At 42.5% G+C, this 17,765-nt stretch overlaps 1 protein-coding gene across 3 annotated transcripts in view; it reads right to left on the reverse strand.

Annotated features, from left to right (window-relative positions):
- The window catches only part of LOC139676943 (glypican-5-like), a 346,189-nt gene that overhangs the window by 317,157 nt on the left and 11,267 nt on the right, over positions 1-17,765 (reverse strand). For all 3 annotated transcript variants that reach the window (XM_071566406.1, XM_071566405.1, XM_071566407.1), the window contains exon 2: positions 6,982-7,143. In XM_071566406.1, the coding sequence (XP_071422507.1) occupies positions 6,982-7,143 (162 nt within the window). The remainder of the gene's footprint in view (positions 1-6,981; positions 7,144-17,765) is intronic.

Genomic DNA, 17,765 nt, shown 5'->3' on the forward strand with positions numbered 1-17,765 from the left:
AGCAAAGAATGTGATCAGTAGTTTGATTAGGAAAATTATCTTTTCAGCAGGATCCAGATAACCCTGAAAAAACAGCAAAAAAAAGAGCCCCAACATTGGATACTTGCTTTTCATTACATACTATGGGGGATGAAACAGTATGGGAAAAATCTAGAGGCACACGGGGTCTTATGGGGCATGAGAGGCTGGAATGAACTTCTGCACAAGCTCATTCTGTGTTTAACATGCACTACAGAAAAATTTTAAAGGTGAAGGTTTATTTGGGGTTTTCCCCTTTTTAATTATCAGCTTGTATGTATATAGAAATAATGCAAATTTCTTAATGAATAATAGATCATCACACTGATTCCAATTTCTATGAAAAGTGGAACAGGACAAGAAACATTAATTCTTTTGGAATGTACAGCATGAAAACATCAATCTGAACCATGAATCTTGACAAAAGTGTACACACAACTTCTGAAAAGGTATTCCAAAGCATTACAGGAAGCCTTCCAGTAAAATAAATAAATAAATACCTCACACCATTTGAAATGTTTAGAGGCAGAACACACAGGCTGCACAGTGAGCTCAGCAATCACCATTCACAGTGTAATGTTAATATTTACTCACAGTTCCCAGCACACCAACAAGATTTTCTTTTCATTTTGCACATTCAAAAGATAAAAGGTGAGAGCATTAGGGAATAGCACATTGCAAACTTTTTATTTTGCTGAGAAAAGGACAATCAGAGGGAAAAATTTAACATTCCCTTCCCTCACCCCACATGCAGACAAAGACTGAAGTCTCAGCAAAGCCTTGGACTCTGGAATTATACTTGGCATATAAAAAAGACAATAATTATACTTTGAAATCAAAGAACTCTCAAATCAAGTGAGACAATAGAATTAGTAGGCAGTATTTTTAAAGCAAGCCACCTGATATGTAATTGTCAACATGTGGTCAACATTGCCAATTGTTTTGTGGTAGCCAAAAGGTAACCTGGGCAAAGAGGAATTAATGGATAGTGGGCCTAACCACAGATAATTACACCACTGGATAATGGATGCATCTCAGCGTAGACTTGGGAATCTGGGGAATTATCACTGTCTGTGGAACAGCAGGATAAGAGGGAAGCATATTCATGTTTCTGACATTCCATTTACTGCATTAGGTGGCCCTACAGCCTCCCCTGAGGTGACAGTTCCTGTTTGCCACACAAGGCAATACAAGGCAGTTACTGACACAGCAGCACCACCAAAGGATAAAACCTGGATGGCAGAACCAGACCATCCCTCCCACAAGGGTTTTGCCTCACTGCCAGGGCATTTGAATTCCTTGGTTACATAGGACTCTCCTAATGGACTCTGCCTCTCTACACTACAGTTCATCCTTCATTACCTCTACTCACCACAAGCTGTTTTACAGTGGATGGCAAACCAGGGGAATTCCTTCCCCCAAACTCACTGCACACTAAGCATGGCACACTATTGCATTTATCAACTTTCAGGCAGCATGAAAATACAAAGGAGGAATTTATCCCCTAAGAGTTGATGCAGAACATCCATTCCTCACACTGCACTGCTCTGAAACACTAACCGGGTCCCCAGTCAGGACAAAGCAGCCCAACAGTGCCAAGCTCAAGGACAAAACAAGCATCTCTCACTCTTGCAGCAAACATCTCAGGAGACTACAACCAGACAAAAGTCCCTTCCCTCCAAGGTCTCTAGAAATCACAAAGACTTTCTCTAGAGGGAACACAAGAGGTCACAAGGATAATCTAAGCTGCATTCTTTGCTCTTGCCACTTTAGGGAAGACATTTTCCCTCCCCTGTGTCTCCCTCTCTATCCCCAGCACCAATATACCCACTCTGAAGTCCTTTCCAAAGTGCTTGAGGTCTATAGACAAAGAGTATCCTGTAAGTGCTGATTCACTGGTGCACTGGAGCAGGAGTGAACACTATACAGGAGGGGGACAGAAATAGTCTAATGAAGCCTCTCTGCAGGAAATGATTCTTGCATTGAGCCAAAAACAAATTCTACATCCCAGCCAACTTTCAGCACTAAGGTCAGCAGAGTACAAAACTCTGCTTAGCAGGGTTAGACAAGTGCAAAGGGGTGGGTAACAATTTGTCTGAATAAATGACCAAATAGTAAGGGATTACAAAAACCTATTTAAAAAACAACACCTCTGCATTTCTATAATCCAGCAGTAAATAACAGAAACCAGAAGCACGGGTGGTGATGGTTGGCAGGTTTCTGATGGCAGTGGTTGGCTTTGCTTTTTGAATACCTCATTGATTTTTTGACTGCATCCATCTCTAGCATTGTGACTAGACTTCATACAGTAATTAACTTCAAACTACAGTGTGCTTCTCCAGCCAAGACTTTGTTTTGTGTCATAGCACTTCAACACCATTAACCAGCCATCCCTGTTCCAAGCTGATATTCCTAAATTCAGTAAAAGTAAGTATCAGCAACACTACAGCAGAGCCAAATTAAAACTGAGTGTGCATTTGATTCTGTATAACAGAGTGCCAGTGTATTGTATTCCTTATTTCTGGGAAAGTTCAGGTTAGTTCATTTCTGGGCCCACTAATGTTATCCATCCCAAGACCCATGGAACCAGACAGTCATTCCCAATCCACATGGGTTGTTTTATGAAAAGCGTTGTGCTTAAGGACTTTATGGATCAACTGAGCATTAACTTTCAGGCATTTTGCTGACAACCAGGAGACGTGGGTTCCACTCCTTCCTACAACTCACTTCCCTCTCTGCCTCATGTCATTCCTGTCCTTCCCAGCTGCGTACTGGGATCAGATGGTAACAGGCCAAGACAAGGTGAAAGCACCACAGTGTGAGGGCAACTCCAGTTATTAGAAACTGCAGCAAGGTGCTTTCCCAGTTACCACCTCCCCATTCCATAGAAAGCAGAAGGTAAGCACAGCTTTGCCAAACCCCTTGGGTTAGGAGTGAGAAGACAGTGCCACAAAGCTCATCACCTTCCCTTCTACAGTTGTGAACACATGGGAACACCTGGCCCCACCACCTTCCTTCAAGGTCAAATGAATTCTGTTTCAGAAAAACAAGACCAACGTGCTTTCACTTATGACAGCTTTCTCTTGAGAAGCTGAGTGAACAACTCCTATTGCCTGTTGCAAGAACGAGTGCAAAGAACAGTAATTTTCCTAAACTCCTGACCTCAAGTTTTACACCATTATCTCTGACAGCTGCTAATTTGACTACTGAGAAGTGATGTTGGTTTAAAAGTATCTTGTTCTGTCTCTCTACAGAGACCATCAGCAGAACAAACAAATTACCAGTGTTTGGATTCTCATTAGCTCAAATTAGCCTCAGCATAAGATGACAGGAGCAAAGCCAAACTATCTGTGGGTCCTTAGTGGCACCTGTTAGCACCCCATAAAGGACACAGCAAAGGGAGGCCAGGTTCTCTCTGCTGTCTGCCCACAACAAAGCTTTCCTGTCAGACTATTGATACCTCTCCTGACAGCAACTTTAAGCCTACACACCCACAGCACTTTTAATCCACACACAATGATCAGTTGCCTTACTTGGAAGTGTCCCCAAGGAGTGCAGGGACTGCATAAGGGAACTGGGAGGGCAGAGGTAACAGAAGAATGACTGTGCCATGCTACATGTAGCATCAGCACAAAGATGTACACCTAAAACAACACTTTTGTTTACATGCAAGCCTAAAAATACACGGGGCAAAGAAAGCAGGAAGATCAAAGGGTAATCTTCAGGTTATCAAAGGGGAAAGCGACTCACAAAATGAAAGCATCCCATGTGATCATTCATTTAAACAGGCCTGCTGGGCATTTCAGGCCACAGGAGAGAGACAAAGGCAGGCACATCTTGGGATGGGACAGACTGACCCGCTCCAAAATGCAGAGCCAGAGGGTGACAGGGCAGGCTCACTGCACCAGGCAATTCTCCCCAGTCACACTGATCCTCTTACACTCTGGAACACTCACAAATCTTGTGCACTTAACTGCACCTTGCCTGTGACTGCACTTGGAGCAGAGTCACACATTTGGCCAGTGACTACCAACCATGGTGATGGCTTTTAGGCTACACCACAGGCCAAAACATCAAGAGAAGGTGAATCCAGCAGCTTTCCATGAAACCCTCCCCCAGGGGCCTGGCTGTGTTCCACATGCCAACCACCCAAGGGATTTTGTGACACCATATGACTTCAGAGGAGCTGTGATGACTTCCCAAGCAGCCAGTTGGCCCTTCCATTCCTGCCTCTCTCCCTCCCTCCTGCCCTGGGACTCAAGGGGAGGGCACTTCACAGCCTCCAGTTGATGCCTCCTCCTACTCAAATCAGATGTATCAGCAACAGCATTCCAGACAGGCATTCCAGCAAAGCACATCCATGCAGAAGCTTGATTTATTAAGTGTTCAAGCAATGACTGGCTTGCTAATATTGAAAAATTTAAATGGGGAAAAAGTGGGATTGAACCATAGTGCTAAAGTTGTCCATATGTACGGATTGGGCACTAGCCCAAATATAACAAGCCTGCCCACAGCTGTGATATATTTAATCAAGTCTTAGACTAATTATTTTGCACAACTAAATCCAGCACCTGTGAAAATTGTCTTATTTCAGCTGTGGGCAAAGCTACTTAAATAACATTTTCAATTCTAAGACAAAAAACCAAAACAACATCCCTTCAAGTCCAAAACACCCACAGCTAACCACAGTAGTGAGGCAGTGCAGAGAGAATATTTGACCCAATTTATATCAAAACTCTTACTCACATGAGAAAGCTCTTGTGGCATTTGCAGGTTCTCAGAACTGCCTTTTGACTTCAATGAGAGAATATACAGAGATGAAAACTTACAAAAAAAAGTCAAAACCAAACAAACAAAACCAAAACCCCTAAACAAAGAAACACAAAAAACCCCACCCCAAATCCCCACGTTCTTTCTGGGTGTCCCCTCCCTTCTAAAAAAGTTGATCTCTTTTCCCACAGAAATTGAATGCCCACTCCTATTTTCTGGACTGCAGAAAATCCATTTCTTATACTAGTCTTGAGAATTATTTCATCAGTATAATATTAATGGTATTGTCTACTTTAAGTGCATAAATACCAGTTAAAACTTCTTTGCCTCAGCAGTAGGCAGCAAGGCTAACTCTACTGCTTGGCTTTGACTACACTAACAGTAGTAAAAATTGTGTATATAAAAGTAAATTGTGCATGAAAATTGTACAAGTAAACACCACTACATACAAACTAATAAAGTACCATTTTTTTAGCAAGTCTGATTCAGTTCTCTCTGCTGCAAGGAACATGAAATCTGAAAGGTATCTGCAAGCTTCTAAAATCAGGATTTCTTTTCTCAGACTGTAAAATGTGCTGTTGGAACACTCGCTTTATCATTCAAAACAGCAAAAAATGAGAACACACCAAAAGGACAGAGTTAATTCAATGCAAAGATCTTCCCCCTCAGTAAATGTCTCGCACAGCACCACTCTTAGCAACAGAATGTTTATCCAGCATAAGAGAGAGGCTTTTCACTGACACCTGGGACAAAACCAAAGGACAAAAGCAGCTCCCAAAGCAAGAGAGCAGAGTTACATTTTTCAAGTGTTCCCAGCTAATGTAGACAGAAGGCAAGTCATAGCAAGTTACAACAAACAACCTATTTACCCACTTCCAGAGAATGCTTGTAAATTTAAACTGTGTGAAATGTCTAACTACCTCTTTCATTCCATCAAAAGGCTTCATCAGCAATGGACAATAAAGCTGCTGGCTTGACCTAAAGGGGCTGGTGGGTTAATCTATTCTGACCTTATCTTTATTCAATCATAATACTGAAAGATTGCTTGAATGAATAACCAGCATTTAACAATGCCAACAGCCACCCTTTCACTACAGTGCTCCTCTGAAGTGCCCTCCAACCCAATTTTTTAATCATGGGCAATATTAAGCATTTTCAAAAATTAATTGCAAAATAAACCAACATGCCATTTCTCCCTTGTTGGTACAAAACAAGAAAGAGGTAAAAAAAAGAAGAAAAAAATTATCTTGCCCCTGCATGTCTCTTTCAGACTTACACCATTGCTAATGTCAATCTCAGACAATATGCTATCTCTTATTAACTGTCAATCACATCTTTTACTTCTAGTATTTTCACTCAGATGGAAAAAATTAGACCAAAAAAGCTACTACTTAATAAAAGCTGCCTCGTAACAATAGGCTTAATCATACAGGCCTCAACAGTTTGTATTTTAATAAGGACTGGCTTGTTTTCAAAACTCATTCCATGGGGTTGCTCAGCACTAAACACTGCAAAGCAGTGAGATAAAATTAAGCATCTACTTAGGCCCACAGTAGTCAGGAAACTGGATTCATCACTCAATGACTGATTTAATCATTCAACTCTCATATGTTTGAAGTTCACAGCCCTTCTGGAGGAAACTCTCAACACCAGACTGCACAATTCTACTCAAGCATTTTCCTCCTTGTAGTAGGTACAATAACCACCAGTATGAACGAACTAAACAGTCTTCCATGACCCTGTTAAAGCAAGGTAGGAGTGAAGCATTTTGACATCAAGCAAGAGCTGTGTTCTCATTTGGCAGATCAGTTGGAGTACTTATTCTTCAGCATAAACACTCAAACGCATCTTCATTTAATGTTCTACACCTGTAAATGGTTTAGCAAAACACAAGAGATCAAAAAGTACAGCCATCAGGAAATAAAATGAAAAAGTCACTAAAAAAACCCCCATGCAAGCCCAGAAACAAGGTCTCATCTTAAATCTATTCCTAATTAGATTTAGGCAGATGCTTGAAATACCAGTCAAGATTAAGTGCCAATACCTTTTTCCAAAAGCACAATCAAAGAACAAGAATGTAAACCATAAGGCAGTAACTACAGCATGTGATACAAGAGGAATAAAAAAGGGAAGCTAAGAGCTTTCCCTGTGCATTGCAGAGGATACTGGCACAAACTACTCAAGAGTTCCTACCTTGGAAAGCTGTGATATGCCCCACAATCATGTACTTCAGTTCAAAGTTCAGTGCCTGGATGCTCTGAGTCCTCTCCCTCCGAACAGCTGCCTGGTAGCTTTCTTCCATTTTTTTGGTGCAACATGTTGGTGCCCTGTGTTGACAGATCTGTAAATCTGACTCTGAAAGCAAACAAGAAAAACACAACAGTTAGAAAACCTTTCAAATTTACACCATAAAAAAAAGCTTAATGTCAGAACAACTATGTTTTAAATTTTGAAACAAAAGCCACAAGGAATGACATTGTGAAATGCAATTTGTCACAATGACACAAATTTGTGACTGTTTCATCTAAAATTGGGTAACATCACATTATCAGCTGATAAGCTATTTTTCACTTTTAAAAGCATTGGGCAGAAAAAGCATCTGAGCACAGTGAAGGACACAACTGAGTAACTGAAGATATACATTCAAAGAGGCAACATTTCCACCATACACCTTGTGTAAGGGTAGCAAAACTTGAACAGGTGAGTGATAACCGTGCCTCAAATTAGGATCCAATACCCACTCACACAGTGCCTGGAGGAATCACCTACTCATCTCTTACACAAGGGGAAGCAGCTCAAAAAAAATCTTGTACCTCCTAAGCAGCTCACCAAAATAGGAAAAAAAAATTGTAAAGGCACTGAAATCATTCCCACTTTGTAACTACAGAGGAAGCTTGAAGTCAATTTAAAACTTGAGTTGTGTAGAATGTTTTTACTGTTTTTTTTTAATCATTCCATCTTTGTACGTGTTCAGTAAGTTTAGTGTCCTTGATTAGGAAACCTACATCCCACAGAGCTGTGATGGACATTCAGAGTCTGCTTCTTCTACAAGGGATTTGCAGGCACCGGAAAGGATCTGGCACAGACTTCAGATCAGTATATTCCGGTGCTTCACAAACCAATTCTCCAAAAGGCCATAATTCCACAGCATTTCTCACCCAGACCAAGCCCTGGGACAGAAACAGTCATGACCAATCCCACTGCACTAACCCTCACACCCAGCCTTGCAGGGTCACACACAGGCAGTGCTCCACATAAAACTGACAGTGACTCCAAACTGGAGGAGGCTCACTGGAAAATCAGTAGAGACACCCCAAGGACCAGGCTCCAAGTCAACAGCTGACTGAGACCAAACCCACAGGGAGGAGTTCAGTAAACCTCCTTTGCCAGAGAAAAAAATAAAAACACCAAGCTGGCTGAAACATCTAATTGGACTTGAAAATGTTGCTCCCAGTTTCCAGCAGCTCCAATTTGAAAGTGTGGCTCACTTATGTCAACAAGGTCAAAACCAAAGCAAAGTATTTCCATTAACTACATTTCTGTATCAGCTCATGAACAACCATCAAAATTGTCACAGACTGAGCTAACTCAGGACACCATTTTGGCAATGGAATTGTTTTGTACTTCAATCTAAATGTCAAAAATAGGAAACAAGAAGCCTCCCCAGTCAGCTGTGCAGTCCCAAACCCTGCTGAGAGCCCCCAAGAAAAGACTACTACTAAGCTCAGCAGGGACCAGCAGCAGGAGGGCTGCATGCCCATCACCGGCAGGGCACACTCCTCCATCCCTGCTACAGAAGCTGTCCCAAGTTGTAATCAGCTTCTTGGCCAGGCCAGCTTAATCTTGGATGAGTTCCCTGATTCAGTTAACCCCACAGAAATGTTGTTCTGTCACAAAGAACTGGTGGTCAGGAAAGGACCACTTCTCTGAGCTGGCACCACGTGTACATTATAGTGCAGACTCTGAGCAATTCATTACACAGATACCTGTCTGAGCAGAGGTGTTGCAAATGTTACTTGGCATCTGCAGTGCCCAGCTGCTGAGACTGAGACCACTTCTCCTTACTCAGCAGCCCTCTGAATTTCTGTTTGAAAGGCTTTTGCCAAGCGCAGACCTGTATCAAAAAGGTCTGAACTACCAAGTCCTGCATGCTGACTATGCGTGCCCTGGCAAGGAAGCCACCCATGGCTGTCAGTGCTGTGCCTGGAGCTCCCCTTTTAACCGAGGCACCACAGGAACCTGCTTCTCCTGCAGAAACCCTTAAGAAGACAGATATCTCAGCTGGAACTGCACTCCTGGGATTCCCCACCCAGCTATCTCCTCTGATTAATACTCCAGGAGCCTGAAGATTAGGTTTTATTGGTCCAGAGCCAAAATGACACAGAAGCCACTCTTAAATAGAAACAGCACTAAGCCTCTGACAGTGAAGAAGCCTGATGTGAAACACAGAGCACGAAAGGCCAGCAAAGAGCAAGCTCCAGTCCCCTGCCAGTGCTGTCAGGTCAGTGCTGTCATGCACAGCAATGATAGCAATTTCACTGGCTTCAGTACCAGCCTGAGGGTATCACTTTTAACACAATTATAGAAACCTAATAAAACTTTTCAGTACTATACATGCCTGGGTGCTGAGATTAAATTAGAACTCATTAGTAATATCTTAATGTCTTTAATAGCTCTGATACTAATTTTAGTTTCTCCCATCTCTTTCATCTTAATGAAGAACACCCTCCCAACAGGGAAAGAAGAAGGGAGGAACACAGTGACCCAGTGGTGACCGAGGGCTGAGCATCCCACTGTGCTGTGGCAATCACTCCTGCTCAGATTTGCACTGCACAGCAGCAAAACCTTGAGGGCAATCTCCTACTTCAAGTTTAGGAACAAAGTCATTCTATACACCAGAGAGAAAGCACCATTCATGAAAGACAGAAGAAAAGTTACCAATAGCATTATTTCAGCAATTGATCCTGTTCATTTTCCTCTAGGACTTTCTTACCTGCTTCCCCCAAGCTGCCTTTAATTTCCTAACTACTGATTTAATTTGGGAGGAACCTCTAGTTCAACCCTTTAATAAGGACTTCATCCAGCCAAGTTTCAAGTACCTCCAAAGAAAAAAATCACCACTACTCTCGTGGTAAAATAAGTAAATCGAAAAATCCTAAAGATAATTTCCAATGTTCCAACTCATGTCTGTTGCTCCTCAGCATTTCACCATGTGCCTGTAGGAATCTGATTCCCCTTTCTCTATTTTCTGCCAAAAGGCAGCAGAAGACAACAGTATGACCTCCTTTAATCTTCTCTTCCTACAGCTGAACAAACCCAGCTCTCTGTTCCCGTGTGTTCCAGCCCCTGACAGGATGGCAGTGCCCTGCTAGGACTCTTAACTTTATGCCACAGATGTGAAGCACCTGCATCCCAAGACACCTCTCTTTTTATTTCATTTTCTTATGCATTAACTTACTGACAGAGCAGAACACTTGCAACTGTACATGCCTGGGCTTCAGTTCCAAAAGGTTTACAGCTTTCCTAAAACAAATTAATTTTCTGCATTAGATCAGATGGAAGGATTATTCTGCTGATTATGTACATGATTTTTCCATTCAAGTCTTTTCCCCTTGAGTACTGGTTAAAACTGTGGCTCGGCTTGTTTTTTAAAGTGAGAAAAACCACAGACTTTAAATCCTTACTGTTATTACAAAAAACAGGATAAAGTATCTTTCTCCACTTTGAAAAACAAAGTCACATTCAGAACAGCAGAAATAAATGTACTACCTGAGTCTGAAGAATGAGTGTTTTGCAAAGCAACCATGATCCCTATTGAAACCTCCTCTGCAACACCAAAGCACTTAATACATGCCAAAGGCATCACCTTCAGACACCTCCCTGTCAGAATTATAAATTACTTATGGTGCCAAATGCACAGGAAACTCTGCATCCTTACTTGAAGCCCATCTGGCCAACTCTACTGAAATCAGTTGTGGTTTATTTTCTTGTCTGTTTCTTGGAGACTTTTTTAATTTTAATCAAAATGTTGTTGGGCTTCATTCTGAACCTTGGTACAAACAAAATCTAAGACTTTGGCCACTGTAGCTAGCTCAATCAGTATAATTTTTTTTCCAAACAAGCTGAGCCTTTACCTCCCACTGCACAGAACAGTCCTGGGCATGGCCAAAGGGTGAGCTCAGTGCAATCTGTCTTCTGACAAGTTTTATTCTTTGTATTTTGACCAGCATTTCAACAGTACTTCTAAACAAAGCTTTAGTCCAAACCCCAAGATTTTAACACTGTACAAATGTCTTCAAAGACTCCAAGATTGATTATGCCTCAGTAACAGAGGAGGGTGCCAAAAGTACCTTGCACTGTGTCTGGCCCAGCTGAACAGGAGCCAACACTTCATCCTTCTTCAGACTCATCTGTTTGGTGTAGCTGCTGCCTCAGCAAGAGGAAAATTCAGCAATTAAATGCAAACTAATTCGGGGGAGGAGGCCAAACCAAGTGAAAAAGGAAGCAATTGCCAACCAGGGATGCATGAGCAGAGCCCACTCAGCTATGCCAGGGACAGGGATGCAGCCCCAAGCCATCCTCCCCCAGCAGGGAGCACTGCCCCATCCCACCAGACTAACAGTATTTTCAACTAGCAAGACACACAAAGCACATTACACTCCACAAGCCCAATGTGTGCACAGTCAAACAGCAACTGTTTGATTTGCCAGTGTTTAAAGCATGGTTGAAGTGGTGCATGGCAGGAATGACCAGACAAGCCAACAAACCAGTGACCAGAGCCAGGGCACAGCTGCCAATGGCTGCGGAACATAAAATAGCAACTAACCCGACAACCTTCTGCTCTCTGAGCAAGGGGTAACATCCAGGTAGGCTTCAGGGAGCACAGACTCTTCCTAAGTCAATGGAGATATCTGTTGCTTCAGGTATTCCATGGCCAGGCCCTCCCACACACATTTTCTGATTACTCAGAAAGAGCCTTCCAACCTGTTTCTAACTCCTACCTCTATTTTATTAAAACAATCCTACTAGTAGCTTTAACATAAATATTACACAGACAAACAGCATTTGAAGGTCTCTTTAAAGCAAAAAGCTGGTGAAACACCAAAGCAGAGCCTGAATTTGTCCCACCTGTCTACATGCAGCTTGATATCATATATCCAGCAGAGCAACTTAGCGCAGTTTGGAAAACACAAGCCATTAAAATTCCCTTTCCCTGATCCCTTGTTGCATAATGTACATTAACAGAGACATTGTTTAACTTGATCAGTAGACTTTATATTCTCACTGTTCTTCTGAAAGACAGTGAAGCATCAATAAGGCCATGACCAGATGTGCTACTCCAGCTGAAACAATCAAGGATAACAGACAAACACCTCCAGTGTTATCAAGCACCACTCAGATAACACACTAATGTAATACTGGCACATGGAGCTACTTTCAACTCTGTCAAATCGAGCAGCTTGCATTAGCTCAACAGTTCTTGAGTAGACAAAAAAAAGTATGAAACCCCAGAAAATGAAAGGACCACTTGATTGGACTGCAATTACACCAGCAAATTTAACGGGGGTGGAAACCTGGAATGGCACAGGAAAGGGAACAATAAGCATTAGGTATCATGACTGCAGAGAGTTGGCAGCATCAGTAAGTGCCACAGCTTGCAGGACAGCTGGAGACCATCAGGCACTGGCCCTGACCAGCTTTCAGAGCAGAAACTCTCCAAAACACACAGTTCTTAAGAGCAGTATCTGCACAATTCAGTGTTGTTAGGCCTGTTGCTAAGTACTTTTTGTCTGAGTTTTCCCCATTTTCCTCTGCTGCTTGCCTGGTTCTCATTGCTCTTGTATTCTAGTTTTTGGATAGTTTCCAAGCCACCTTCTGCCCTACCCCATAGGTTGCTGCATGCTTTTTCACCTTGCCTTGTGCCCCACTGAACCTGCCTCATGCCTGGACCCAAAGAACAGAAATAGTCTCTGACTGCCCTGAACTCAACATCCCTCCAACTCACAAACCTAAACAAATGTTAACCAGGCCCTCCCTTTCCTCCTCTGAGTCCCTCTCCTCACTTCTCACTCTCCTCAGACAGGGTTCACAATTGGAGGATGCCCAGTGTTTCCCAAAACAGCCTGGCTTACAGTAGGGTGTTGGAAGATGCACCTTTGACGTCAATGCCAAATGGCAAGGAACAAAGAAAGGGCAATTAATCTCCCAGAGTTCACTACCCCCTCCCCTCTGGTGTTCCCCCCTTCAGTCCTGGTCTCAGTAACAGCAGAATTTTGGCAGCAGAAGGGAGGAAACTCATCTTCCAGAATTTCAGTCCGAACTTAATTTAAAGGCTGAGCAGCTGAGAAGAAACTCAGCTTGGGAAGCGCCAGGGTGTTGTACAAGGCAAGCACTGCCTGCTATGTCCAGGGGACAGCACAGGGGTCCCACCTTCCAGGGCTTGCACCCTACAGATAAACTCTTTAATGCTCATTAAATAACTTCATATGAGCCCAATGCTAAGTGAGATATCCTCTGAAAGTGGGAGACAGACTATGACTGCTACAGAGCTTGCTAACTACACACAACACGCAAATTCAAGAGATTTACTCTCAAGGATCCATTCTTTGCTTTTTCTCTCCTAGAGCTGATATGAAAGCACGAAGACTGATGCACATAAAGTACACTTCAAAACAATCCAGACTGATAGAGGTCACTGGGTCTACATCAAAGGGGTTTCTACATTTACTGTAATGACAACTTCTTCATTTTCCCAGGACAACAAGTATAATTGCAATACAGAGGTGAGAGAAAAATTACAAGACCTTGCATTCATTCATTTAGAGTCTATTATGCTCATCTTTCATTATGTCTCATCACACTCCCAGCAGTAAATCCTATGTATTTTTTTCACCATGACCAACAAAAACCCAAACATAAATACATAGAAAATATTGTCTAGATGACTCTGCTCAGTATCATCCAACAAACTACCAGCTGCATTTCTGCTCCCCAGTGGGGACAGCCTTTCCCTGCCTTGCAGTACCTGACTACAGAAGACACAAACCACAGGAGATGGAAAAGCCTAAACTGGAACACAGGGATGTACTACTGTGTTTATAACAGAACTGGAGTTGTTTTCAAATGAAAGAGGTAGTTTTCTAGCCCTGGGTAGTTAGAAAAAACACCTGAATGCAAATCAATACTAGGCTGCCTATCTAGCCCTATAGGGAGACAAAATACTTTCATGAGAGCTGTGAATCACTTCATTTATCTCAACTTTGAAGCCTAACAATAACTCAGATGTTGACAACTGTTTTTTTTTACCATTGACAGATTACTTTTAATATTAACTTCTTCCTAATAAGCTTCAGCTGCTGTGATAAAAGCCACATAAGGTGGCAGCACAGAAAACTTTAAATATGTTGATAGGTTCATGATCAACTGTATTCCTTATTTTCATTTTATCTGTCAACATAAAAATCTCTAAGAAGGTTAGACTGGAAGAATAAACAATAGCAAAGAAAAATCTAAAGGAACCAAGGGACTATCAGATATTTGGGCCACAGCCTCAGAAAAGGAAATTACAAGAACAGTCTTGGAGAAGTGAGGAACAATAATTCCCCAACACTGCCTTGCACCTCAAGATACTTTCATTTCTACCATCTCTCTTGAAAGTCATAATGAAAACAAGTGGTCAGACAACACATTTTCTCTCTTTTAAAAATACATATCACTCTCTTGTAAGTACTATTACAGCCCAAATCCCAAATGCTTTCAATTACTCTGTCCAGTAAGCCTGTGTATAACTTCACTTCCCTGCATGACTTGAGAATGAGAAGCAGCAAGTTTCTCCAGAGTTTTCACCAGCATTTGAACAAACTTCTTTAGGATCCCATTTCCACTTCCATAATTTCTCTATTTTTGGGGAGAAGAAAGAGGAAAACTATAAACCTGGATGGAATAACCAAGATACTTAAGAAAAGCACACAATGCACTCTTGCTGCTATTTACACAAAGGGAACAGCAATCATTTACAGAGCTGAACCAAAACTCAGCAACTGAGGACTATACAAGACATCCCTCACTAGAGCCAGTTCTTCAATTTCATCACCCATGACACAGTAATTAATTAAAACAGGCTGTGGCAAGACTACAGTATCACAAGGTCTCCACATCTTGCTCCCTTTCTTTGGTTCCTTCTGCAGACAATGGCACTGCTGTCAGGAGAAGGGACATTGATGTAAAACTGGAGTTTGTTGCCACAAATTTAACCCACAGACACTGGAAGGCAACTCTGAGCAGGCAAGCGAGGAAAGAGCCCAACACACATGACAGTAACTGGAGAGGAACACACTGTCAGCATGGCCATGCACAAGAACCAGCTGACAGCCCCACAGGTCACTGACAGGACACCAACAGCCTGGTTTTGATGGTCTAAGCTGAACCCAGAATTATGCTCAGATCACTTCTTCCATGCTGGACCACATGTGTAAAAATACTGCTTCAAAGGGCAAGGAAGAGGCAAGGAAGCCATCTCAGAGGGTTTGGTTCAGCAGCCCCTGATGTTAAGGGAGACACAGTGGCATCAAGTCACAAAATACAACTAACTACAGTTAATACACAACACTTTGCTGTGCTTCAGGCTTCTGTGGGGATTCAGCAGTTTGAGATTAACACAGCTCTGAACTCAGAGGGCTTTGGGTCAAAACTCTCAAGTGAATCCTGGAACAGGATTCACAGCCAGGAAACCCCAGACAACTCACCTTCCAAAGAAAAGTCAAAATTAACACACAAATGAACCTACCAAACATTATAATTTAGAAGCACTTTAATGACCTTAGAGTAACTTGTGTTTGATTTCAGAAGGTTCTCATGATTTTTAGCTGCATAAATTCAATAAAAAATCAGTGGAAGATCAAACAGTTAAAACCCCAAACACAGCACAGAGTTGGTCACAGTATTCAGGGGTCCAAAAAGCAGCAGCTAATTTAGCCTCCATGAAACTGAGGGTCACAACAGTATTTCCACTTAAGCACATGGCTCTTCTGAAGTCAGGATGGGACTGGCCTTCTGCCCTTCCCCATTTGTTTTGGCTTTGCTTTGTTCTGTCTGCCTAGACCAGGGAGAATGTTCTTGTTGTATCAGAAGCAGCCAAATGCAGCAATGAGGAATAAAGAACTGGGAGATTAAAGACAGCCCACAATGAAATCTCACCTGATGGGGCTTATCCCCTGATTTCTGGGTACCAGCCATACCCCCAAGCTGGAGAGCAGTTGAGCCGTTTACACATGACATTCCACCACCCTCTCCTGGACTCCAGCAATATGTTTAGGGACATCCTGAGCCAGGATAATGGGGATTCTGGAACAGGTGCAGCTTCCCAAAGACTGAGGGGAGGCAGGAAGATGTCTTGAAAGCCTTTAGGCTGGAACCACAGACATACAACTTCTGAAAACCAGTGTGGAAACTTTTAATGGGCTCCTAAAATATATGTTTGACCTTAGGCAGGCCCCTTGGGCTACATGCTTTGTTTTCCCCATGGAAAAGAGGAAGATCCCTTTCATTAGTTTGCTTAGATTGCAAGGAATTCCTAGTGGAGAGTGCCCTTTGCTCTGTGCATGTTCAGTGCTCTCTGAGTATGCTTTTGATTCAGATTCTACACCTGCCATATAAATGAAGAAATCATATTTCTTCCCTCACATCACTCAAACAAGGCTCCCTTCACAGCACACTGAACTGATTACCCTTCCCCTCTTGCTTGTGCTACTCCATTCAAAAGCACCAGCATTACTGAATCACAGAATCAGTTGGGTTGGAAGAGACCTCCGAGATCAAGTCCAGCCCTTAATCCAACCCCGCTTTGATTACTAGATCATGGCACTGAGTGCCACATCCTGAGCTACCCACCCAACTTGGCCAGAGCAGCCCACCCTGTCACAGGGCTGTCTGAGGGAGCTCTGCACACTGGCAGCAGTGCTGGCCACACTCAAAGTGCCCTTGGAAAAGTCACAGACAGGCAGTGAGAAGGGAAGCTGGGTTGGGGATGGCAGCCACAGAGACACAGCAGCAGCCAAAGTGACACAAGCCAGCCCGGTTCAGTCCTTGCTGCTCAGCTAATGTTTTGGCACCTGGGATAGTGACTCTAGAATAAACTTTCCAAACCTAAGCCAACAGCCCTGCCAACAAATGACACTGACACTTTTCATCCCTTTTGGGGGTCATTTCTATCACAGAAGGCCATAGAGCACAGCTCGTCTGTCACTAGCAAGGGGGAAGCTCCCAGTGAGTTTGACATCCAAACCAGGTACAGTCCAACCACAGATGCTTTTGGGGGAAGGAAAATATTTGTATATCCTGACATATCTAGAGCAAACCAGGTTCAGAAGAGTAAATTTGATTATTGCAGCTTGAAACTGAAAATGCAATGCTTTAGCCAAATGTAATTTTGGGCTGCTCTGAATGGCAACAGATACATTTTTCCCAAACTTAACTAAGATTAGGAGACTAAAGCCAAGTCTTCTCAGAGCTTATAAACTTACGATCAGCAGAAATTTGAAAGCCTTTCTCCAAGAGCAATGGTTCCAAATTCTTTCTTTTTTAAAGCCCTACACTGTTTTGGGAAGGCAGTGGTTTCTCTACACATGCTTTGTTTTCTTGCCTTCAGCTCTTACATCTCTCCTTTTAACTGCCCATGTAAAAAGAGAAAATAAGTCTCCTGTACTTCTGAAAAAGTGGAACTTCTTGTGAGTTGCAAGGAGGGAATATTTTGACTGCCAACACAGGGTAACCATGTAAAACTCTGGGTGCTGTTCGCCAAATACCATTTTGCAAGCTCCTATTCCTTCTAAAAACATCAGTTCAGCCTTCCATAATTTTTTTTTTCTTATGGGGCAGAAAACAGGACAAGCATTTGCTATTTGATTAGAGAGATTGAGCACTTCTATGAAGAAAAGCTAAGAAAATTGGGAATGTTTAGCACGGAGAAGAAAAGGCTT

The sequence above is a fragment of the Pithys albifrons genome, chromosome 11 (assembly GCF_047495875.1).
Source record: "Pithys albifrons albifrons isolate INPA30051 chromosome 11, PitAlb_v1, whole genome shotgun sequence".
In the NCBI taxonomy this organism is placed as follows: Eukaryota; Metazoa; Chordata; class Aves; order Passeriformes; family Thamnophilidae; genus Pithys; species Pithys albifrons.